This window comes from Ambystoma mexicanum, chromosome 11 (genome assembly GCF_040938575.1).
Source record: "Ambystoma mexicanum isolate Mex_15411 chromosome 11, UKY_AmexF1_1, whole genome shotgun sequence".
NCBI lineage: Eukaryota > Metazoa > Chordata > Amphibia > Caudata > Ambystomatidae > Ambystoma > Ambystoma mexicanum.
Genome location: NC_090934.1, coordinates 569,449,725 through 569,476,020, shown reverse-complemented (window position 1 = coordinate 569,476,020; position 26,296 = coordinate 569,449,725). Strand labels below are relative to the sequence as shown.

Below are 26,296 nucleotides of genomic sequence, written 5' to 3'. Positions count from 1 at the left end.
GGAGGCAGTGCAGAAAGGGTGGCAGGGTGAGCAGGTACCTGGGCCAGGGGTCAGAGGGTGGCCAGGTGCACAGTGCCAAGAGAGAGCAGATCAGCAGGGGAGGGGGGAGCAAAGGTAGAGGCAAAGAGGAAGGTCTTGAGGTGCTTCCGGAACCAGAGATGGTTCTCCTCAAGTTTTAGAGTGGCAGGGAGGCTGTTCCAGAGGGAGTCCCCGGCCGAAGACAGAGATCTAACCCCGGCTCATTTCTTTGAGAGACCACTGACCCTGAGGGAGTTAGAGATAGATGAGCGAAGAGCTCGAGAGGGGAGGTATTTGCGGAGGGATAGCTGAAGGTATTTTGGACCCAGGCCTCAGAAAGACTTGTGGACAATGCAGAGGGTTTTACATTTGCAATCAGCTCTAGAATATTAACACAAGAGTTGTATTCTTGATTAATAATTTCATAGATATTTCCATTATTTGTGTGTTAGTTTTGAACATGATAGCTTGCAAATTACAAGTTCTCTATTGTGATTCAAAACATTGATAAATGAGTATTTTTGATCATTCTTATTGAACTCAATAAGTTCCTTTGGAACACAATCCTCAGCATTTGATCCCACTTAATTCATATTGTATCATTTGTAGCTCTACGCCCCAGTAAAAGAATGCACCCTCAACCCTAAACCGTCTGTCCAAACAAGATCAGTGAGGGCCTCACCATAATTCACAACTGCTAAGTATTGGTTACTGTTGTGTTAAAGTGAGACAGTGTGTATGCGGTTCTTTGTTTGCACTATGTGTACACTCGAACCATGCGCAATGGTCTTATCTTTACCCTAGCTCCTCCCTTCCTTACCCTCGGATTCCCTACATCCCCCTACCCATCCAACCATCGTTCCCTACCGAACCTTCCCTGCTGTAGTTGTGGATCCCTGTGTAAGCACTTACTTGCAGGTTCCAAAACCGCAGTGGGGTTGGTTGGTTCGTGCCACTCATGCACCTTGGAGCTATGAATTCTGTCAGATGAAGCAGTGTGATTTGTGAGGCATGGCGATCCTGTCTGCTCTGCTAGTTCTGTTGTGCATGATGAGAGTGTAGCCTGGGGGCAATGCCTCATGTTCGATGGGTCTGAAGTCATCAGAGAACTAGGTTTCTGTAATAATAAAGGATGTCTCGGCTTTCCAAGAAAATAAGGTTGCATATGTCCTGTCGGTTTTTGGTGACAGATCTGGCACTAATGAGGATGCATGAGAGTGGGACGGAGGGGCACGGGTTGTTGGCCCTCGTAGAGGTGAGCGGTACAGGGCCAGTGAGGCTGGCAAGGGAGCGCTGGGGACGGGGTTTCCTGGTGGAGGCCCTGTGGGGGTGCAGTGTGAATAAGGGGGGTAGGGAGGGCAGGGAGGGGGAGAGAGAGTGGTGAGGTAGAAGGGGAGTGGTTGTAGAAAGTGCGGTGTCTCTGATGTTATGGTTAGTTGGGGAGGCACTGGGTATTCTTTGAGTGTGTGAAAAGAGTGCGTGTGATGTATGGTTCATAGCGAGAAGGTCTGGAGGGGTGGGGAAAGCAGAGGGAGAGAGAGGGAACTGCACGTGTTTAGTCAGGGGAGTGAAGGGGGACCAAAGACGGTGCAGAACGGTGATGATATTGAATGAAAATACCCTATATTTAAAATCCTGCATCACGCACAGTCCTGCATTTTGGGACTACAAAAATCTTGTATTACAAAATACGGAATTAGGGTAGCTGGGGTTGCAGGGGTGTCCCCCGCTCCCCTAATTCAGTATTTTGGTCTGCAGGGGTCATGGGGGTGTCCCCCGCATACACAACATGTGTTGCAGAAAAAAAAGACAATTTTGAATTACAAAATGCGACCCTATTGTGTTCGAGATTTTGTAGTTCGTAGTTCGAGATTTTGGTTTTCGTGATATTAACGTACATCTGACAGTGACTGGGGTTGCCGAGAGGGTTTGTTGATGAATGGAGGTGGAAAGAAGGGAAAGGTGTAAGGTTGGAGACAATGCTGGGTTGCTGATTTCCATTGGAGTGTCGAAAGTGCCAGGAGGGGCGGTTATTGCCAGGGGTGTTGAAGGTAGTGTTGAAGCAAGATTTCACTGGTTTGGGGGAGTAGGGGGATGTAATGGTGAAAGTGAGGGATCTGGTGGGGAGATAGGGTGATGTGTGAAGAGATGAGAGGTTCTGTGTGTTGCACATTCTGTGTTTGAGGGGAATCATGAGTGCCTGTAGCGTGTGTGTGAGGGTCGGCGGAAAAGCCCTGGTAGGGGTGTTGGCAAGGGAAGCCCGAGCGACACCTAGGGATGTAAAGACTGAGGCAGGATGGGGTCGGGAGGGAAGGGGGTGCAAGGGTGGGAGAGGGTATTGTGGGAATGTTAGGAGCAAGGTTTGTAGGTGGCAGAGGGAGGTGTCTGAAGGGGGGAGTGCTTCCCCAAAGGCTAGATGTGTGGAGGGTGCAAGAGAAGGAGGCAGTAGGCAGGGAGATTTGCTGTTGCTGCATAAAGAATATAAACAATAATGATCCTTCTGATTGGACAGAAGATGTCAAAGCGTCAAAAGAAGGATAACTGTATTTTAAAATGTTTCTCTCTGGACTCCTATACATAGGTAAAACAAAAAGAGCTATCCACCAGAGAAACTGTGAGCATCGCTCATGTGTAAAGAACTGGCTGACAGACAAACCACTAGTGGCACATTTCAAAGAGGCCAAACATAGACACACAGATATTTTCTGGTTCATAATTCAAACCATAACACAACACCCCTGAGGAGGCGACAGAGACCTTGCCCTGAGAAAATTAGAGCAAAAATTGATTTTGAACTTCGATACAGTGAAGAACGGTCTTAATATTTCCATTGAGTGGAACCACTTCATCCACCAACCTGAAAAGGCGTATAAGGTGATTCATAGGAACTCTCTTCCTGTGACTATTTAATTCTTATTCAGTTACATTGATCCACAATACACCAGACTAATACCCTTTGCAGCAATAATTTATCCTGATTGATAGGAATTAATTGAACCCAGCATCATGAAATCTGTAACAACTTAAAGAATACAGCGTCTTTACTATTTAAATGAACCTTTGACACCGGCATTGTACATTCCTTAACACTAGAGTAATACACCATCACTAAACAAATGAATGCGTATGTAAAGATATCCAGCAGGAATATGCTGTTTAAATGAGTACGACACTCCTAAGATGGCGCCCGTTGAGGCTTGCCACTAGCAGAAGCACCGGTTAAGTTACGGCGCTCACGAGTACAAAGTCATATGATTTATCAATAACAAACCCATCCGTTTTACTTTTTGGAAGCCGGCGTCCCGAGTTGCGCAGAGACCGACGGCCGTGCAAGACCTTGGAACTAGCATTAATTGTAAGTTGACATTCATGAAGAATAATAGAGTACACATTCCAATGGAACGTGAGACAGCAGTATCCCTTCCCTTACAGCGTTTGTCCGCCGCCCGTTTACAACGTGAAAGGCCGCTTAAAGCAGCGCAAATAACACGCGCCAGCACTCGCACGCCGGAGGTAAAAGGATACCCAATTCCTGAAATTAGGATTCGTTCACAAAACCGGCATATGAGAAATAAGGTAAATGCCATTTCTCGTGTTTGCCTACAAGTAGCTTTCACACTAAGAGGAACAAGATAAATCAGTCTACCTTTTTATGTTAGATTTCCAACATTACAGACAACCTGATTGCATCATTAAATGACGCTATTGAAAATACAGCTCCACACACATTAAAGGTTGGTGAGATAGGGTACAGCTCAGGCTGTAATAACCATAATAGAGGTCAGTTTTTAATATCATTTTTTAATGTTGATTTTTCATGTAGTGTCCTGGTTGCATGACGACACGTGATGGGAGAAGCCTGAAGCATTCCATTTTCTAAAACTATTCTTTGTCCTGAAGACGGATTCAAGGGTGCACGGGAAAAGGAATAGATTTATCCAATAAATGTGTGCATTTGTCTATCCAGAAACACAATATTGTGTTGACACCTAATAGTGCTATTCCATGATTGTCATTGTTAATAGTCTTCTCACGTGTGCTCCTAACAACACCTGAAACAAATCTGTTCTTTGTGTAGTAGAGACAGGTGACACCACAAACTGTCTATGTAGTGGTTTGTATACCTTTTGGGTTGGACACCATGTCAACATTTTGTATTTGTCTATTTTTTGTGTTTTAAAATTCTGTGTTTTTGAATAAAATGTGTTAAAACTGTCACTGACCCGTTGGTTCCATCCAGCAATGTTCAATAGATCTATACTGTACTGATTTCCAGTCCCACGTCCAATGTGTGTTAGAATGGAGTAGCTTCTTGTGGAATTTGTTGTAGTCTCACGTTCCCGTCATCATCCACAAGCCCCACAATAACAAAAAAGAGGACTCCTTGCTCTAATAGCATTTATACCTGTATGCTGGGACAGACATTGTTTGCAGAGTGCACGCTCAAGAAAAAGACATGCATCTCCAAACTCCGGGGGAGGCCACCTTATTTAAGGGGCCAAACACAGAGTAATATAGTGTTCCACATTCAGAGATATGCTCACTGGTTCAGAAAGTTAGGCAGCACTTCAGCAGCAGATATCATTCAGTCACAGCTCTCTAGAAAACACATGGCAGTAGGGTTTTTCACTGCCCCCTGCAGGGAGAGGTTTGTGCAGTATTCATCAGGAAAATAGGAGCATTCTTCTCCTAAAACATTAGTTGGTCCTTGTTGGTATGTTTTAATACAGTTTTAGGTTTTAGTAAGGGGAAACAGTTCAAATGAGTTATAATTAGCAGTGAAAAGGTGTTTACAGCGGGTGTACAGACTTTAGAAAGACAACACTGCAGTATTCGACTTGACTGAAGGACTCATATTCATGAAACAGAGGATTCCTGGTGCATAATGGATAATGTGAGTCAGGTTTATTTTCTGATTCACTAGACCTCACGAGTCACAATGCGATGAAGATCATTATTCTTTCTATCTAGTCCCCAGTCAAGTACAGAAGTCAGTCAAACTCCTCCCATAAAGTACAATACTGTAGCAGTTCCACAGTATAACAGAGTCTGAGGGTACAGTAAGGAAATCTTGTTCACTACTTTATAGATTGGCTACTCAAGAATAGATGCCAGAAGTATATTAGAAATATATCAGTTGGCTTGACATTGTAGTAGAAAGTCAGCAGAGACCTTGGAAGGAATGGGAACTGCTGCTTAAATGTCTCCCTTGTGTCTGCAGGTTTACACAGGAGTTCCATGGCAGTGCTCCACAAATCAAAATTATAAAGTCCCATCCAAGGTGGCAGACAGCCCTAATATAGACTCGGTCAATGGCACCATGCATAGCAGGAGCTGAAAACAGAACATTCTGGAAAGTCATGGGCAACTAGGCCAGCACCAGTCCCTGCAGTAACCTAATGATAAGAATCGACTGAGTGTCATATGGCCACAGAGGAAAGGCTAATGCACAAGAAACACTTCTGGGAATCAGGGCTAGGTGTGAGCTTCAGGAGGTGGCAGACAGATAGTGGAGATAGCCAGTGACAGAGAGAGGAGGAAGGTGGGCAATTGCAGGTCAAGGATATTGAAAGAACTTAGAAGGAGAGTAAGGAGTATGATGGAATAGTGTGGGAGGCGGGTTGAAGGAGTGCAAGTAGGAAGGCTGAAGGAGATTAAAAGGAGCTTCAAAGGAAAGTAAGCAGGAAGGTTGGGAGAACTTGGTAGGAGGTTGGATGCAGAGAAAGGAAGATGGGTGGAGTAGTCTAAAGCTAGAACAGAAGGGAACTAAAGGTGAGGGTTGAGGGAGGTATATGGCGGTTGCAAGAATACGAAAGATCATTAATTACACATCATTACACATCATAAGCAAGCAGGACAGGGTTGAAGGAGGCGAGGGATGGTAGAGTGAGATGGAAGTAGACAAGAAAAAACCTCAGAGAGAGTCTTAGGGCCTGATCACGAGTTGGATAGTAGCCCTTAAATGAGGCGGTAACTCTAATACCACTGCATTTAAGGGCTGGCCTGAGCACGAGTTGGGCGCTAAATGTGCTGTGTTACCTCCAGCTTTTCTTGGAGGTGAAAATCCCATTTAGCGCCCCTTTTTCAGCACAATTACCGCTGGCTGTATTAGTGTATTAGCACGCAGTAATAGCGCTGAAAATGCCCCATTGGGTCCAATGGATACAATTGGGAATGGGGATTTCCTGTTATCACCCAACTCGTGATCTGGCACTAATAGCGCCGGACCAGGTGGCACTAACACAATTAACGTTGGGCAGTACTGCCCAACTCGTGATCAGGCCCAGGCAGTTGTGGAACATTGAGTACGATAAAGATGAAGGTATGGAGTAAGAAGTTAATAGAATACAACTAGAGACACAGGATTAGTAAGAAGAGACAGAGGCATGGGAAGAATGGAAGCGAGAGATGGGAAAGTAAGAGGCTGTGCTAATAAACCTTTAGGAAGGAGATATTTGTGGAATGTTAAGGAGGAGGAAAAGGAAGGAAAGAGGCAGTTGAAAAGCAGGAGAAAGGAAGAGGAACAAAAGAGGTAGAGGAAATTGTTCCAACATTTCATTATGAATGAAAAGACTTTGATCCTTTTTTGAGGCAGACCGAGAGGTAGAGCTGAAGAACGTGCCAGCACTCTGAGAGAGCAAACTAGTGAGAGAGCTCAGCAAAGAAGGCCTAGCCATTTGAGATCCTTGTTAATTCAGTGAGAAGTCTTAATCCAAACACCCTATTCCAGGTGCTGAATTCAATTGCTTGACATAATGACATGGCACTACCTGACTCTGGATGGAGAGTATACAACAGCTCGAGGTCGAGAAGCAGACATGAGGAGTTTGATAATCAAACGTCAAGAATGACATGTGGAAATACTTAAAAGCCTAGGACTGAAAGTACCTCTTTGTGCATACCGGCAGGAGGGAGGATTCACAAGGCACTACGGATGGATGTATTACCACATGCCCTTAGAGGAGAAGGTATCCTAAAATGTGTGTTGTGTTTTGCATTTGCTTTATCTTACACATTTCCCCAACCTTGCAAATACCCTAAATAAACTGTGTTTTACTTTTGCAATGTGATATAGCTCCAAAGGTCTTCATGGCAACACATATGACCCTCGTTACCGGTGCTACCGGCGGGTTACCGGCAGACTTGCCTTACCATTTCCACCACCTGATATCCCGGTGCTACCGGGACATTAAAGGCTGCAGAGGAACAGTACGTTCCCAATGAGAACCTTGAACCACCGGTACCTTTAGTAACGGTGGCAATTTGTCAGTGAAAAATCTGGCGATAGGGGCCAGAACTACCGGCAGGTCAGGCCTGCCGCTAGTTCACAGCCCTTACCGGCAGACTCGAAGTGAGCCATACCGGCACCTTTATTTCCAGACCGGCTCACTTATAATGAGACCCATAGCCCCAATTTTAGTTGGTGACGTTCGCATGTAACAAATCTGATTGTTTGTAATGTTGCTTAGATTGATATCCCAAAGAGAAAGAAATATGAAAGAGTCCACCATGTAAAGGCACAAATAAAAGTTGACTGAAAAGAATCTATTGGCAACACAAGGCCTACCAAACAAACGTTGAACAAGGGTTCTAAGGACAACTTGAAAGGTTGTGAAATTTGACCACTAGCACAGCAAAATGGAACGGAGGGGCAACAAAACAACCACAATCGTGATTAGATTCAGGTGTTGAGACCAACTAGCACTGCCTCCATGTGGATCTTGCAAACCTAGTCATTACATGTTATTGATCTTGTTTTAAATGACATTTAAGATGTTCTTTGTCAGATTGGTAGCTCCAGAGAAAGTATAATCATCACAAAGCCATCATACCCAGCTGATTACATCAAAATAGATTACTCTGTCTATGGACATCACCGTATTATGATGTGCAAACAGGACAACAATTTAGCTCAACATATGCACTGCTCCCAAAGTACAAAAAATAAGCCATACACACTATAATTCTGTTCACTATAATATACTGCATGGCTCAAATAACGTTGTGCCAAATTGTAAACTAAAAACCACTACATCACTGCTTAAGTAGTGAGAATGTCATAGCAGATAGCTCAGGGGCAATGAGCTCACCTTGGTAACAAGACAAAGCCTTGCAGCATGTGTTTTAATAAATGAGAGAGTTGATTCTGCCATGGAGTCTCCCCTTCAAAGGGGAGAGTTTATTCTGCTATGGAGTCTCCCATTTGTAGAAAAGAGTTAATTCTGCTACAGAGCTTCACCTTCAAGGGGGAGAGCGCATTCTGATGCAAAGTTTCCACTTTCAAGGGAGAGAGAATACTCTGCTACAGAGTCTACCTCACCAAGGGGGAGAGTTTATTCTGCTACAGAGCTTCACCTTCAAGGGGGGAAGTATATTCTGATACACAGGCTACCCTTCACAGGGAAGAGTTTATTCTGATACAGCGTCTCCTGCATCAAGCGAGAGGTTTTATTCTGTGACATAGTTTACCTTATTCTGATACACAGTTTCCCCCTTCGAGGGTGCAGTTTTATTCAGCTATATACTCTCCCCTACAAGGGGGAGCATTTATTTTGATACACAGTCTCCCCCATCAAGTAGACAGCTTTAGATTCAACATTCAAGCCCGGGTCCTATCTCACCTGGATGGGGCAATGCACTCCTCGAAGATCTCCCATCATCCTCTCTTGTGCCCCTGAGAAGTTTCCTACTGGAGCCGCATGCCTCATATAGGATCTATGCAGATATGACCACATCACCCCGGCCCTCATTGACTTTCACTTGCTCCCACAAATCACATTCAAATCTTGTTACATCATCTACAAGGCAGTCACCATCAAGTCACCTAGCTACCTCGCAGAGAAACTCAGCATCTCTGCGAACAGCGCACCACCGGAAGCCAGGACAAGTGCAGATTTGGAATCTGCTGCTGCAAAAAGGAAAAGACCAGAAAGCAAGCTTTCTCTGCCTAACCCCCAAGACTATGGAACCTCCTCCCTGTTGTCATGAGACACGCCCCCACACTCTTACAATTCAGAAAAAGAACTCAAGACCCACCTGTGCAAGGAATCTCTCCTCCTCAACACCTGGGCCATTAAATCACCCCTCGTGCCACCTGACTCGCTACATGTCACCCACCCATCTTCTCTCCGCCACCTGGTGAGCTGTACCCCTCCTCTGTGCCCCTCTGTATCCTACCCCCGCTGGATATCTGTTCTGTTGTTATCACTGAAAAGCACTCCGTTATGCATCTGTAAAATTGTACACCTCTGTAATGCGCTCTGTCATGTATTTGTACTGTACAGGTCTGGTATACCTCTGTAAAGAGCTCTGTTGCTTCGCAAATCTGGGTCTGTGCTCAATTAATACCAAAATAATAATAAAATAATAATAATAATCAAGGGGGAGAGTTTATTCTGCAACAGTGCCTCCCCCATCAAGGGGGAAAAGTTTAATCTGATACAGAGTCCCCCATTCAATGGGGAGAGTTTATGCTGTTCAAAGTCTCCCCATCAACGGGGAGAGTTTATTCTTATACAGAGTCTCTACTTGAAGGATGAGAGTTTATTCTGATAAAGAGGGTGGGGGGCTATTCTGATACAGTGTCTCACCCATCAAGGGGAGAGCTTATTTTGATACAGCGTCTACCCCATCAATTGAGAGGTTTAATTCCGCTACAGAGTTTGATTTTCAAAGGTGCAATTTAATTCTGATACAGAGTCTTCCCCTTCAAGGGGGAGAGTTTATTCTGCTGCAGAATCTCCCATTCAAGGGGGTGGGGGTTTATTCTGATATAGAGTCTCTGCTCAAAAAGGGGGGTTTATTCTGCTACATAATTTCCCCTTCAAAGGGGAGAGTTTATTCTGATACTGTGTCTTCCCCTTCAAGGGGGAGAGCTTATTTTGATACAGTATCTGCCCCATCAACTGAGAGGTTTTATTCCGCTTCAGAGTTTATATTACAAGGTGGAGAATGTATTCTGCTACATAGTCTCCCATTCCAGGGGGAGGGTTTATTCTGGTATAGAGTCTCTTCCCAACAAGATGGGTGGGGGGGGGTTATTTTGCTACAGAATGGCCCCTTCAAGGGTGAGAGTTTATTCTGATACAATGTCTCCCCTATTGTGATACAGTGTATACCCCATCAAAAAAGAGGTTTTATTCTGCTACAGAGTTTAATTTTCAAGGGGGAATGTTTATTCTGATACAGAGCCCACCCCTTCATAGGGGATAGTTTATTTTGATATAGAGTCTCCCCTTCAAGGAGGAGATTTTATTCTGATACAGTGTCTCTCTCATCAGGTGATAGGTTTTATTCTGCTATGGAGTTTACCTTTTAAGGCTGAGAGTTTATTCTGATACAGTGGGCCTCATTATGAGTTTGCCGGTCTGGAAACAAGGGTGCCAGTAAGGTCACCAGCAACCTTGTTTCCATATCGGCAAACTCTGAGTCTGCCTGCCTTGGCTACGGTCCCTGGCAGGTCTGATCCTGCCGGGCGCATCGGCCACTGTAGGCAAACACATCCCGGAAGCATCGGCACCATTAGCGATGATGCCGGTGCTTCCGTGTCCCCACTCCCATGGGGACTTACAATTTATCAGTGCCTGACTTCCTGGGCCGCCAAACTCATAATGACTGGAAAGTCACGTGCCAGTAAATTATTACAAGCCTGGCGCACCCCGAAGGTAGCACTGGCAGGGTTACCACCTGACTTGTAATGAAACCCATTGTCTCCCCTATCGAGGGGGAGAGTTTATTCTGCTATAGAGTCCCCTCTTCAAGGGGGAGAGTTTAGAGTGTATTCTGCTATAGATTCTCCCCTACAAGGGGAGAGTAGATTCTGATACAGGTTCTCCCTTTAATGGTGTAGAGTTGATTCTGATAATTTAATTTAAATTTAATGTAATTGTTTTTTTAATACATTTCCCTAATACCATACCTGAGTTCAGTTTCTAAGCACAGATCCGGGATTCAAACCTTTGTTGCTCTGCATGGTCTTGCTTCCAAGACCAGTGTGTTGCCCTTGTGCTATCCACATTGAAGGTAGAAATGTAGAGAGATATTGTGAAACAGAGTCCCCATTCAAGGGGCAGAGTTTATTCTGACACAGAATCTCCCTCGTCATGGGGGAGAGTGTATTCTGTTACAGGGTTTCTGCATAAAGGGTAGAGTTGATTCTGATACAGAGTCTCCCCTTTCAAGGGGGACAGTTTATTCTGCTACAGAGCATCTCCAAATCAAGGTTAAGGCTCAACCATATTTCAAAACAGAGACTTCCCTCGCCTGACTGGACATTTCCAAAACCCTCTCTAGAAGAGTAGAGACTCCATTTTTTTAAAATGCGATACAGTAATACGAGTTCAAAATGAGAGGAAATTAATTTCTTGCCATGGGAAGAATTTATTTTACAGGGGAGAGTTTATTTCGTGGCACTGGGCAAGTTACCCACTCTGGGTTAATTCTTTACCAAATATTTTGAAAAAGACACAGCTACACAGAGTAGCTGGTATATACTAAAGTGTGATTATTTCCAGACCCACATATTCACTTGCTCTATGCTCCATAAAAAAGCACTACGTTGCTTATTTAAAATTGCCACGTCCGTTTACCTGAAATGAAGTCTGACTGTTGTAATTCTTAATCTCTTTGTTAGTTCCTCTGTACAGCAGAACCCTTGCACAGCTGTCCTGGAAAATTAAAACAAAGACAATTTTATTATTACAATTCAAGCGTTTGGTTGCTCGCATGGACATTTCCATTCTAAAACAGATGAAAGTGAAGTATGTGCTACAGAATCATAGTTCAATTAGTCTGTCAAACTCTTCCGGCTAATGTGTTATGTCATTATTCAAAGTGAATTTCAGGCACAAATGGTGTCTGAATGCAGCATTTTAAGAGAGAAATGGACGTCAAGGGTGTGAAGGGAACCTGAGAGTTCCCTAGGGGGTTGTAAAGGTCATAGAGTTCATGTAGAGGTCACTGTGGGTTGCACTGGTGCTTTCAATGGATTCCTAGCTACACTATTCGGACCAAGATTCTTTAACTTGCAGTTTGCCAGGTGTTTTAGACTATTACTGCCATGATCCCCCACGGTTGACTAGGCTGGCTAGAGCTCATGGTAGTTGCAGTCTAAAACCTCTGGAGATCAAAAGGTTGGGGAGCCCTGATTTAGGGCCTCATTACACGGAAGGCGGTATTGATTTAATGTTACCGGTAATGATTTACCGGTAATGTTAAATCCCTATGTGGATCACGACCCCGCACACCGCTATTAGCGGCACCGCTAATTACGGTGCCACTAATAGCGGACACGCCGCGTGCGCGCGACCCTCCATTCCGTTAATTACGCCATGCCGCTATTAGCACAGCATCACAAGGCCAGTGCACATGCAAATAGCGGCATGGTAAATCCCCCCAAACCCCATACCGCCATGGTGCAAATACCGGCATCGCGGACCACCCGTTAAGGGAAATGGGCAGTGTACCCACCTGCCACAGGTGGACCAAATCAGCACAGGTGAAGGCAATGGAGACTGTGGCAGCTCAAAAGGAGCACACCACACCCCTTCCCACACCCCTCCCCTCACCAAGATGGTACCGATACTGGCAGCATTACATGGCCTGGAGGACCTCATTGCAGCGCAGCTGCCACAACAACAGGCAGCACAAAGGAGACACAGGAGGAGGAGGAGGAGGAGGAGGAGGAGGGGGGCAAGACAGGCACAGCAGGCACCACAACGGCACCTAATCATACCACAGAGGCACCCACCAGTACCCAGGACCAGAGCCAGTCCATTCAACCTGACCCCTGAGCAGATACACACCCTGTACCATCTGGACAGGGCTCCCATCACCAGCATCGTGGACATGATCCACAACGTCATTGCGAGCCTCATAGACATCAGAACTGGCATCCCCCCGTTACTGAAGGTGGTGAGTGTGCTCCACTTCCTGCCCACAGGCACCCATCAGCATACAGTGGGACAGATGCCTGGCATCTCGCAACCAGTATCCTCACGCACGCTGAACCAGGTACTCGATGCACTCCTGAAGCATGCACCTGAACACATATCCATGTCACAGACTGGCCAGGAGATTGCAAACACAAAAGTTGGCTTCTATTCACTGGCAGGCATTCCAAGTTGCATCGGGGCCATCGACTGTACCCATGCGGAATTGGTGGTCCCACATCACAATGAAGCAGTGTACCGAAACAGGAAGCAATTCCACTCTATCAATGCCCAAATGGTATGTGACGCCAGCAAGATAATCACACATTGCTGTGCCAGATTCCCAGGATCAACACATGATTCCATGGTTCTGCGGGACTCAAGTATGCCACGCTACATGGAGCCACACACCGGACAACGTACGTGGCTACTTTGTGAGTAGCAGGGCAAGCACATGGCAGCGTGATTTTGGGGGGGAGAGATACATACTCCAACTGGGTGTGAATGGGGGGGGGAAGATACATACTCCAACTGGGTGTTGACTGGCGTCCGTAGGGAAAATGGACATACAGATGTACGCCAATGTCCTTCAGGGAAGGCCACGATGTACCTGAGAAGCATCCACATGCAATTTGATGGTGCACGACTATGAGAACAGTGCAGGCTGCAAAATATTATACATCCATCCCCATTGCACATCATGCCACGCCACACATTACACACATCATCAACATGGCGTCAAGATGGTAATACAGAATCAGGGCATCACAGCATCAACCCAGCAATGTACCCTTGAATGCATGCAAAGGGAACACCCCTACACATGGCACTGAACCACACACCTGTAGCACCACGGAAGTGATGCTTCACAGCATGGCAATATTGGTGTCAGAATGTCAGTACACAAGCAGTGTGCTACAAAATTTGCCTGGCCCAGGGACACCTAAGACCTGGCCACACCCAGGACATGTGAAAACTACTGTTGTAGGCATTATTGTGCCATTTCTACTTGCAGGGTCGGCCACACACTTGCACGTTGCTGTCACACAGACCATCTGCATGTATGCACACATATCAGCACTTGCATCACAATGCTATGTCAATTTGTGTGATGTGAACAGGCCGCCCTTGAGGTGAACAGTAACAGGACCCCATTCATCCCCCCATACAGGTGATGCGGCCTATCCCCTGAAAACCTGGCTCCTCACACCTGTACGGAGACCACAGAACAGGCACGAGGAGGTAATCAATAATGCACATACCCGTACCTGCATCGTGACTGAGCAGACCTTTGGACTATTGAAGTCACGTTCAATGTGCATTACCAGGTCTGGTGCTGCTCTCCTGTATGGACATGAGAAGGTGGGCAAGATCACCACGGCATGTGTCATGCTGCACAATATGTGTGACAGTCGGAATAGCCCACTGCTCCCTGACGTTGGGATAGAAGCACATGATGAGGATGATGGTGTTGATGTGGACGGAGGTGAAGGGGATGCAGGCGTTGCAAGAGGGAATGGCCAGGAGGCACGTGCTGTGAGACAGCATCTGATCAGGCAATCAATCTGCGGAAAATGTTTTCGTACTGTCACATGGATATGGGGAGGAATGCACTGGTGTATGTCTCAGAGCACGCAATGGACCCTGTCGCCAATGAAGTACACACACACACAATGAAGATGTCCAAGGCTGTGTTTTCATCAGAAACCAGTGTATTGACTAACATAAAGGTGAAGAAGTGCAAGCCCCACAACATCCCACCACCCTTCCCCCCCCAACAGACCCATAACACCCTTCCCACCCCCCCCACAACATCCCACCACCCTTCCCCCCAACAGACCCATAACATCCTTCCCACCCCCTCAGCCCCCCAACAGACCCATAACACCCTTCCCACCCCCCCACAACAGACCCATAACACCCTTCCCACGCCCCCCACAACAGACCCATAACACCCTTCCCACGCCCCCCACAACAGACCCATAACACCCTTCCCACCCCCCCACAACAGACCCATAACACCCTTCCCACCCCCCCCCCACAACAGACCCATAACACCCTTCCCACCACCCCCCACAACAGTCCCTCATGTCTCTGCCATTTCTGCCATGGCCAATGCACACCGGGGTATCCCCATTAACCCCCTAATTGCAATTGTCCTTGGAAGGGTCTTGAGGGTTGCCAGACGTGCGCCTGGTGGTTCGCATCGAGCGCCTGAGGGGGCTTGTTTGAGTCGACCCGGAAGTCGAGGATGGGGCAGACTGGCCTTGTGGGTGAAAGTGGCGGTCCATTGTGTCTGCCATGCGGACAAGCACCTCCCTCAGACTTGCAATTTCAGTGCATATCCTGTCCGTGTTGGCGTCCATGCGCTCAGTGGAGTGCCTCGCCGTCTGCACTATCTTCTCGGTGAGATTTGCAGCCTCAGCGACATGCTGCCCAACCAGCACGGTCAGCTCCTGTTGGCGCTGCAGGATGGCGGTGAATTGGTGATCAGTGCCGGGTGACCGTGCATTGGATGCCGTGCCCTCAGATGGCTCCAATGCAACAGGTGATGGTAGCATGGGTGACATTATTGCAGGGTTGGTATCCTCGTAAGTCCCATCAGAACCAGGGGTCTGGGATGCCACGGGCTCTGGGCTTCCTGGGGGGCTTGGGGTGTGCATCTCCATGTGCTGGAGTAGGGTGTCCTCTGGATCGGACTGGGGGCCAGTGGCGGCTGCCTCACCAGCAGAGCTTGCCGCAGCTGATGGTGGGCCCTGGGTGTCTGGCATTGTTGGCAGTGTGTTTGCCTCCGGTGGTGGGGCCACAGTTGGTGGTGCAGCTACTGCTGCCCTGGCAGTGGCACTGTGACGTAGGCTGCCACTTCAGGTGTGGCCTTCCACCCTTGCCCCTGGATGTTGCAGGGGTTTCCTCCGGCTCCTGTGCCCTTGGCCTCTTTGATGTAGGTGGTGCCTTTGATGCATCAGCAGCATCCTCCCCATCTGTATGTGAGCCTGTCAGGGACGAGAAGGGGGATGGCATTGGTTGCGTTTCAATATACTCAATGTAAATTACAGGAATGATGCAGTTGTGGACATTGGGACTTAGCAGTTGTGGATGCAGGTGATGTGCCAGTTCAGTGCCTCATCCATGCATGGTTGAGTTTGGGACTTGTATCTGGTGATGTGTGCATGTGTGTGTGTTTGGGTCTGACACTGACATGGTGATGGATGGGTGCATGTGTGGATGTGTGTCCATGCATGAGTGGGGTCTGGGCTCACATATGGGGGTGACTGTGCATTCACACCGCATCCTGTCATGTGTACACTCACCTGCATCGGAAGTGGTAGCCACGCCGACCTCCATGCTGCCCACTCCCTTGATGCTCTCGGTGGCAATCATGTTGGCGCATGTCTCCTCCCATTCCTTCAGGCGTATTGGGGAGCCATCTCCGCCAGCAGTGGCAATGCAGTGGTTCTCCGCCAGGATGCCCCTCACCCGCAGCCTGAGGTCGTCCCACCTCTTCCTGCATTCGCGCACAGTGCGCGTGCTGGTGCCCACGGCACTGACTTTGACTGCCACCTCCTCCCAGATGGCTTTCTTCTTGAGCAAGGTGGCGCGGCACATATCATTTGCAAAGACTACCTCTGCATGCTCTGCAAGGGTCTGTGTCAACATGACCAGTTCCTCGTTGGTGTACTTTTCCTTCCGCTGCCTGTCACAGGTTTTCTTCAGGGCCTTGAGCATGATGCAGGTGTCACGGTTGATTTCACACAGCTCACTACTCCAATATGGTCCAGGGGGCAGAGGATGGCAATGGATTGTGTTTTTAAAGATGGCCGCCGTGCTCTTTCCCGTTCCGGTGCGATGACGCTATTTCCGCTTCTGCTATTTGACGGTCGATGCTAATAGCGGTGACCGCTAATAGCATGTACAGTGAGGGTGGAGGTGCTATCAGCACTTTGGGCGGGCCCGGTAAGGTGCTTTTGCGGCATGGCGGTAGGGTCATTTACCGGCATGGCCCTATGCGCGTGTCCGCTTACTCGTAATGGTGCGCTATTGGCGGTCTCCTGTGAGGGCGGACACGCTAATAGCGCCATGCCGGTAAATCCCATTTTTTAGCACCTACCGTGTAATGAGGCCCTTAGACTCACACAGTTGAGATGAGTTCTTCTGTGACTGTCTAGCACCCATCCAAACACATATAGTTATTTTATCGATTTCTACTTCCCTTATCAGAAACCAGAAAATGATTGATGGTAAGGCATTCTTTTGCGGCACTTCACTGATAGTGGATGTGCCATTTAGTAGTCAACTAGTCTTCATGGAGTGCAATTGTATCTCTTGTGTGCTCACTGAACTTTGAGGTATTTTGCTGAAAATGTAGAGTGTGAGGGCCTTAGGAAGGATAGCAACTTTAATTTCCCCCAAAGGTCCCTGAAACTTGCCCCACTACAGGGCAGGGACATTTACAGTCCAACAAAGAGGTGTGGGGCATGTGCTCTTGCACAACATATCAATATCGTGGATAGGGATTGCACTAAAAGTAACTGAAATATTACTTATGTCAGGCCCCTTGCCACTGGAACTTGAAAAAAAAAATTCTACCATGGAAGACCCAACAGTTGAAATAGAAAAAACATTATTTCTAACCCAAGGGCCTATCATTGGGCCTCATTTTGAGTCTGGCGGTACCGAGGCGGTAAAACCGCCTGGTTACCGCCGGACTGGTATTACCATTCCGCCTCTGTGATTCCCAGAATTACTGGGGCATTACAAATCCGGTTTTCCCGGAATCACGGAGGCGGAATGGTGTTAATCCCCATTCCCATTGAGTGCTACAGGACTCAATGGAAATGGGGATCATGGAAACACCGGCAGCCTCTCATAAATGCTGCCGGTGTTTCCTCGTCCGCCTGCAGGCGGGCGGTGTTAAACCCGCCAGGTCAAACCTGGTGGGAACATCACCTCCCGCCTGCATGAGTCGGGATCAGGCGGTCCGGAAACAACGGTGGCGGCGGGTTTACCGCCACCGTTATTTCCGGACCGCCTGATTTGTAATGAGGCCCATTGTCGGAAATAGGAAAACACCACATTTCTATTCCAGGAATTTTTTAAACTAGAAACATTACAAATACTATATTTAGCATGGGCCACACAAGGCCTGGAAAGAGAAAAAATGTCAATTACAGGTTAGCTGGCATTAGAAATAGAATAAATACTATTTCTAACATGGTCCAGCTTGCTATAGAAATTGTACTTATTATACGTCTTGTTACAATAAGGAAGGATACATTGACCTATTGGTTCTTCAGAAGCGGCTTGAGTGGCAAGGTGTGCCTTGACGTAACCACATTACCTACATCTGTAGGTCCTTTCCTAGAAAGTACTTGGTCTGGACAGACAGTGCAGGCAATGAGGTTTCCGTCTTGTCCCTAGTGTGTAGTGGTCTTATGTTGAACCTGTACATACGTCTGGTCAGCCTGGTTCGGAGAAGGGAGGGGGAATTCTGACCAGAAGTGTCCTAAGATACTGATCTACAAAGTAAGCCATCAGCTGTCTAATAGATCTGGTGAGGATTTTTGTTTAACTTTGTAAGATTTAACAGCTGTAGTGCTGGTGGAGGCGGATGAAGTCTGCACATGTAGCAGGGGCAGGGAGCAACAACTTCAGTACCACTTGTTGTGGTTGTAACGTTGGTTGATAGTAATGTAAGGTGCCCTGTGTGTTTGCCTGGAAATGTTTAGAAGTGTCTTTATGCTTTCCACCCCCTCTTCCAACACTCTCAGCTCAATGTGCTATTCACCATTCCCTTATTTCACCTCTGCTACTACTGCCTTCATTGTTTATCCTTTGCAATGGTTAGTGGTCTTCTCACCTAATTGCCACACGCTGACCTGTATAACCCTTCCCTGAGACGGCACTTAATCAAAGAATCTAAGGACCAAGAGCACTTTAGAGGGTGATAAAGGGAGCATTAAACCCCCACAAAGAAAATATATAATCCTCAAGTATCTTAAAATGTAAACATTTTATTGTTATATTGTTATATCCTCAGCTTGTGGGGGTAAGGCCTAAGCGGGAGTCAGGCCATTGGGGATGTGAGTTGTGCATCCCCCCACTATCTATGCAAAAGCAGCAAAAAGTCCCAAAGATCATGCAGGCTCCTCTAGACCGCACAGAGGCTAACTCACTGATTAAAGAAACAGAGACTCTTTTGATTAAGCTAGGAGAGGAGAGGAGCCCTTAAAGGCCATCAAACCTTTAAGAACTCAAGTAAGGATAGTCAGTACCATGCTGGAGATCAGATAACCCGCTTAGAGCTAAGGTGGTCTGTAGTGAAATAGTCGACTGAAGCATCTCAGCCCTTCCTCAAACCAACCAATATGCAGTGAATACTTACATAAAACTTCCCATCAAAAAAGGAATAGGAGAAGGAACAGAAAGGCTTATTCCCTCTTGTTGGGAGGCAGATGGATGCGTCATCCATAGCTTCTGCCCTGACCCGGCCCAATACCGCTCAGGTGATAAGTGTTACTCGCTGGGACAACCGTACCACCCTTATCCCAGGCAGGTACAGCAGTACTTAGAGACAAATTAAAGTGAAGATGGCAAAAGCCTTTAAGCTGATGTTGTAACAATAACAAGCACATCCATAAGACACGAAGCAAACATGCACTCCACATGAAGAAGAGTACACGAAGTAAAATATTCATTTATAGATGAAGAATATTAACATAGCATCCACAGACATGAAGAACACTAACATAACCAAAGTGACTGCAAAATGAACGATGTACTAATATATCGCGCTAACACAGAAACAAGAGTATAATTGGGCAGCCATCTTCCTAAACATGGAAGTCACAGCATGATTCTGAATGAGCAGGGTATCATGACCTAGGTAAAACTCAAAAGAGTGGAATCCACAGAAATACAGAGCTGTGCAGAGCTCAGACAGTGACAGGCAATTAGTGACAAGGTTAAAATGGAATAAGGGAGGATGAAAATGGCTGAACAAAAGGCACGACATAGCAGTTGACAAGAGGCAAGCAGTGTACTCCCAGATTAAAGTTTTATTAGAATACAACCAGTCTTTGTTCGCCAGGTGCATTATCACAGCAAGCCAATAGACTCCATGAAACATAACTCAAGAGTGTCCCTGGTGGAAACAGAAAACACAACACACACCTTAAGATTAGCTAAAACCCAAATAAATAGAAGGTAATGCAAATTCATACAGGGTCTCAAATCTCATCATCCATAACTGGAGAACACTGACTATTCATTAGGAGCCAACATAGATAGAGCACTGCAGTACTCCCTAGAAACACACGTAGATGCAAGCTGCTACACAAGGCCAAATACAAAGTGATTGTCAGGTATCATGATCTAGGAATGAAGGATGGTAATATTTAATTGAACAATGGAAAGTCCATGAGCCTCTCTCTCCCTACTTTCCATCTGGCACATATCTTGACAACCTTTCAAGTGTCCAAGGTTGATTGGCAAGAAGCCAGCCTATCAGAACCCACTTAACATGCCGCCTATCAAGTGGTATGCAGACCAATTGCTTGTTTTAGAGATGATGTATTTTTACTTTTATCACTATAGGGATGGGTACAGGTGGAGCCAATAGATATGTACAAACCAATGGAGCGTTTATTCCCTATATAATCCATATGTAGCCAAACCCATTAACCAATCCCTAATCCCCGCAGGTTTTGTAAACTATGACTATGTTATGCCATCATTGATAACGTGTTTGTGGTACATAAATCATTGTTTTTACCCAATGGGGAATGGGGTTTACTGTTGACGCCAATCTGTGATTTGGCAGTAATACCACCAGACCGGTTGGCGCTAATGCTATTACAGTTGGGTGCTATTACAGCCGGGATACCGCCCAACTCGTGATGAGGCCCTTACCATTTTTAATTCTACTCACTACTGACTTGCCTCAACACCTCTGCCATTGGAATCCAGCGACAGCCTACGACAAAATTACAGTTTAGTTGGACACATAGCGAGTATCTTGCACTCACACACAATCGTGACCCCCCAGCACCCATCCACATGACTGATCTCTTGAGTTGCTTACCAGAGCCTAGCCAGCTAATACATTTGCTAATCTTGGCCATTTACATACACACATCTTAAACCTCTATCCGAATTTCCCATACTCTGGACTGGGGTCCCCAAGGGCATTCCGACCACAAGCACATTGAGACTAAATAATAGTAAAATACCGCTAAACTCGTGATGAGGCCCTTACCATTTTTAATTCTACTCACTACAGACTTGCCTCAACACCTCTGCCATTGGAATCCAGCGACAGCCTATGACAAAATTACAGTTTAGTTGGACACATAGCGAGTATCTTGCACTCACACACAATCGTGACCCCCCAGCACCCATCCACATGACTGATCTCTTGAGTTGCTTACCAGAGCCTAGCCAGCTAATACATTCGCTAATCTTGGCCATTTACATACACACATCTTAAACCTCTATCCGAATTTCCCATACTCTGGACTGGGGTCCCCAAGGGCATTCCGATCACAAGCACATTGAGACTAAATAATAGTAAAAGGCGCGATATAAATGAAAATTACCAATACAATGAATAAAGGTAATCTGCAGAGTACTTCAATGGATAAAGACGTGAATGGATCAGTTAAACCGGGAGTAAGAAGTGATGAAGCTTTAACCCAGGGTTTGCCCCTTAGAAGGAAGACCAACATGTGGTGCCGGGATGTTTGCTTGACGAGAGTCCCAAAGCTAAAGTTAGGAGTATGGGAATCAAAGGAGTCATTCTGCAATAAAATATACCACTGGCTAAACCATAACAAAGGATGTCTCTCAATAATCCACCAGTATATTGTAAATGTGGAAAGGATGGCAGACAAATCAGAGGAGACTATGGATTTAAGTAATCTTCTGCTGAAATCAAGTGACATGGTGGGGGCATCCTTAGAATTTAATAAAGAACATCACCACCATCTAATGGTAACAATGAGATATCTCATTTGTGAAAACCAGGCCAACTATTGAGGCCTGGGTGATGGTGGTGAATGACCTACACAGGCCAATCCTTCCAATAACTCAAATAGTATATGATCTAATTGATTTAGACTGAGCAGTAAGCTCCCCAATAGATAGAATAAATCCCACTTTACTAAACTAAAACATAAGCAAAGAGGAGCTGGAAATCCTGTGCTGGAATGTGGCTGGTTTTAGTAAACAAAATAGAAGAACATGAGTGGTGTTTACTTGTTAAATCCCACAGCTTTATCTGCCTCGAAGACACTTGGATGACGGATGGATTTCCTAGGCAGGATTTCTCAACATTCTATGTTCCTGCCTTCAGAGGACCACGGGTGAAACCATGGGTGAAACCTTACAATATGGCCACTTTTAGGGTGATTTACCATTGTTATGGTTCATCCCCTCTCCTAGTCGGACCCCCAGCACTGTTTGCTGGACTTCTGCACCTTTTTCTGAAATTCTAAAATCCTGAATGAGTGGAACATTTTTCCCGCTCATTCATTCTTATGGGCTCTGTCTTTTGGAATCTATTCTTTGTATTTAACCTGTCCTATGTAGTCTATTTTCCTCCATAACCCTTAAAGGCATTTGGATTCTACTTTTGCAGCACACAGCTCCGTCTGGGCAGTCTTTCTGTGGACCCTGAGGGTCCTCATTTGAGATTCCTTTCTTTATCCTAGAGTAACTACAGTTCTTAAGGATAGAGAGATATTTAGTATCTCTCCAAAACTTTATAGTCTGAGAGATTGGCACACACCACCATATGTGGAGTGCCAAAGGGATACCTAGTATCCCCCTTCTCTCTGCACCTGTGACTTTTTAGTCAAATAGACAATCTCCTAGTTATGGCTGGTGGCAGTTGATGTGTTCTACCAACTATTTTGAGATTTTTCTACTGCAGGGCATGTCCATAGCCTTGGTAGTGCACAATAAGGGCACCCAAGCAAAAACTTAGGGCCTCCCTTCTTTTTTGCCATTACTCGCATGGTTGTTCTTTATCAGCCCTTCTTCTCCCATTCAGGGAGGGTGAGGCCTGTGTGTGTGTTTTGCCTTTGGCGGGAACACTTGGATGTCCCTGCCTAGGCTCCAGAGTGTCTGGGCAGGCAGAAAGTGGGGGAGGAGTTTTCCACCCCACTGTCCTTTGTCTGCTAGAATACCTTAATGGGACCAGCTCCCACTGGGGGTCTGGCTGTCCTGATTGGACAGCCAAATGCCGCTTTCTGTAAACTGCTGAGGAAGATTGCAGAGGGGTGAGTGCTGGAAATGTATAAAAGGTGAGGCTCCTGGAATGAAAAGCATGTCGACCACTGGAAGCTGAAATAACTGAAGAAGAAGATGACCAGAGACACCTGCAGAGCCTTTGCAACACTATGAAGCAGCCACTGCTGTCCTGACCCTGTTTTCTGTGCAACAGAGGAACTCCGCAGAAGACGACTCCTTCCATTTGACTGTTGAGAACAACTAGTCCCAAGACACACTTTGATTTGAGTCATCTCCGAAGTTCCTGTGGGTTTCCAGAGCTGTGAAACCCCAAAAACACCTGACCTGCTGCCCTTTTCGAGTGCATCATGGTGGAAAGGCTGACCCCATCCAAGTCTTTTCTGAGCCCTCAAGGAAACTACAGAGACACAATCCAACTCATCCAATCCCCCTCATCAGAGTGTCGGACTACAGGAACTGGAGAAGATTGACCAGATTAATCAAGTCCTTTGCTGGTGCTGCACAAAAGGTGCCAAAACTGCAGTGACCAAAGAAGTTGATTAAATCTGTGCCAGAGGACCTCCCTCAAGATTGCTCCTGAGAGATCCTGTCCATTGTCCTGCCTTCCGTCATCAGACCAAGGAATCCAGAGGTCGGGTCCAAAGCTGCAATATCACAGAGCATCCACCACAAATGATTTCTTCAAAACTAAGGTATTGTTGACCTTATTCCAGAAAGTCTCCCCAGAGTGTTGGAGTGCATGTAGAGGTGTACAGGGCAACCCCATTTTACCTCCGACTGAAGCCATGCTTGTGTCCCTTTAATGAGTCCTTTAACAGGGTCTCCAACGTTGGTTAAGTCTTCTTGTTTCTTCTTTCCTAGAGACTAGAATGTATCCATATTAACAAATGCTTTACGCCGGTCAGATAGCACAGCAAGTAGAACTCTCGCTTTGACATCTATGCAGAGGCTGCAGACGCAGGTTCTAATCCCGGCAGGGCCAAACTCAGCCTTTCATCCTTCTGGGGTCAATAAATGAGCACCACACAGCTTGGGTAATAATAAGCAGCACTCAGATGCCTGAGGGTTTGTAGCACTATACAAATGCACATTGTTATTATTTTCAAGACTTTAAGCCTCTCTGTACTGCCTTTTCGCTAGGGTTGCGTTTTGGACATTAAAAGAATCTGAAGCCCTGCTAGGATAACACTAACCAACTGTTTTCCTTCCCAAAAATCACTATCTTATATGTGTATGCCGACTAAATGCATTGCTTTACTCCTTTGTGGGTGCGCATTATTACCTATAGTACGGTAGACCTGTCAAACTCCTGTAGCAGTTGTGCACGTTCAGTGGCCTTTTGAAAGTATTGTAAAGTATACCCATGCGTGTTGGTTTATTGTGCTAAGTATTTAACAGTGACTCTTGTGTAAATATTATAAATCTATAGTTTAATATAAATGTATGTGTAAGTGTATGTAAGTGTTCTTTTGATCTGCATTACTAGCTAGGTTCAGTGTACTTACCTACCTTACCTACAGCTCACATCTTCCTGACTGCTTGGCCAGTCTACCAAGGTCTCTGAGTAGTACAGACTGATAATAAGAGTTGGGGATCTGCAAACCACTGCAATAGCATACTAAAGTCTTACCTCCAAGTGGGACTTTAGGAACACTCCCCCAACAGCCACCAATTTAGACTCAGTTACCCAATTTAGTGGCAGTGCAAATCAGCTTAAGAGATGGTACAGCTTTGGTTATGTGTACCTAAGACATAATGTAAATACAATTAACGGTACCATGAACCCTGTAATGTATAGAAGGACAAGTGCAAGTTAACAAGGTTGGCCATCTAGTCCTTCTAGGAGACTCTAATTGTCGAATTGATCCATTTCCCCAGTAGGAAGACAATGAATGAAGCATTAGAGATTCCTGACTTCAGTGGCACAAACACTTTTAAATATTATAGAAATGCCAATAATTTAGCATTTTATTTCAATGAATTGGGTTTATGCTGTTGTACTGGGAGGTCTGAGGGGGACCAGCAGCACCTATATTTTGGACTGCTGAAACAAGTAGCCATATATGTTATGCTGCCAGTGACAAGCTAATGTCTCATGGCCGATTTTATGGTGAATAATCAATGATTGAGTTACCATGATTAACTGGTTTTCACCCTGGATATTGATATTCTGCCAGGGTGGCCATCGGTTGCTTCTGTCAACTGAGTGTCAACTAAAAGGTAGAAGGAATATTAATTTACACAAAATCAAATCCTCATTGACAGTGGAATATTTGTTTGATGACCCTACTCCTTTTTGAGCTTTCTCTTACGTTATGCTTTAAATCATCTCAATAAGCCATTTGTGACAAAAGAGTGTAGGAGGTGTAAAAGAAAAGAAGGAGTAAAACGTGGATGACTTGATAAAGAATGCAGAGTAGCCAAAATAATTTTCTAGCCATGATAAAAGAGAGGAAATCAAAAGTTACAATTGTGACCAGCAGAAAACTGTATAAAACGATAATAGCACTCAAAAAGGAAACGAACAAAGAAAAAAGATGGAATCAGCTTAAGTCCATTGTAAAGGCAAATGACACACAACGATTTTGGCAGTTGGTGTCCACAGAGGAGCAAATGGAAAGTACTCCTATAGTATGCCCAGTGCCAGACTCTGTTTGGCATGCACACTGTGGGTGCCTCTGTAAATGTAATCTTACTGCAACCCCATCGGTTAACTTGACTGTAGAGAGTTTTAATTAATCCAATGTTGTGAGTCATTTATTTTTTATGGAGAGTGAAGTGCAGCCAGCAATAATCCTACAGAAGTCTGAGAAAGCACCTGTGCCTCATCAGATCCTGGGCAATTTATTCAAAAGTAAAACTAATATAGACTAATAAGTAAAACGTACATACATGGGGGGTGAGGGCACAATGAGATTTTCAAAAAGATTTTGTGGTGACGTAACTTCTGCTTTCTTCTATCAACCCTTCTCACTACTTCTTCAGTACCCAAATGGCGTACATGAAAAGAAAGATCAGAGAATGAAATAAACAATGCCATCAGTATGTGAAAAGTCAAACCTTCTCACGGATGGCACAGAGTTCTATATAAGATGATCTGT

At 45.8% G+C, this 26,296-nt stretch overlaps 1 protein-coding gene and 1 long non-coding RNA gene across 7 annotated transcripts in view; one reads left to right on the top strand and one right to left on the bottom strand.

Moving 5' to 3' along the window:
* Window positions 1-26,296, bottom strand: part of SHANK2 (SH3 and multiple ankyrin repeat domains 2) — a 4,166,579-nt gene that overhangs the window by 2,616,974 nt on the left and 1,523,309 nt on the right. For all 6 annotated transcript variants that reach the window (XM_069623409.1, XM_069623408.1, XM_069623411.1 and 3 more), the window contains one exon: window positions 11,607-11,684. In XM_069623409.1, the coding sequence (XP_069479510.1) occupies window positions 11,607-11,684 (78 nt within the window). The remainder of the gene's footprint in view (window positions 1-11,606; window positions 11,685-26,296) is intronic.
* On the top strand, window positions 3,200-4,236 carry LOC138504748 (uncharacterized). Its single transcript, XR_011279943.1, has 2 exons — window positions 3,200-3,373; window positions 3,842-4,236. It is a non-coding gene; the product is annotated as an uncharacterized lncRNA (long non-coding RNA).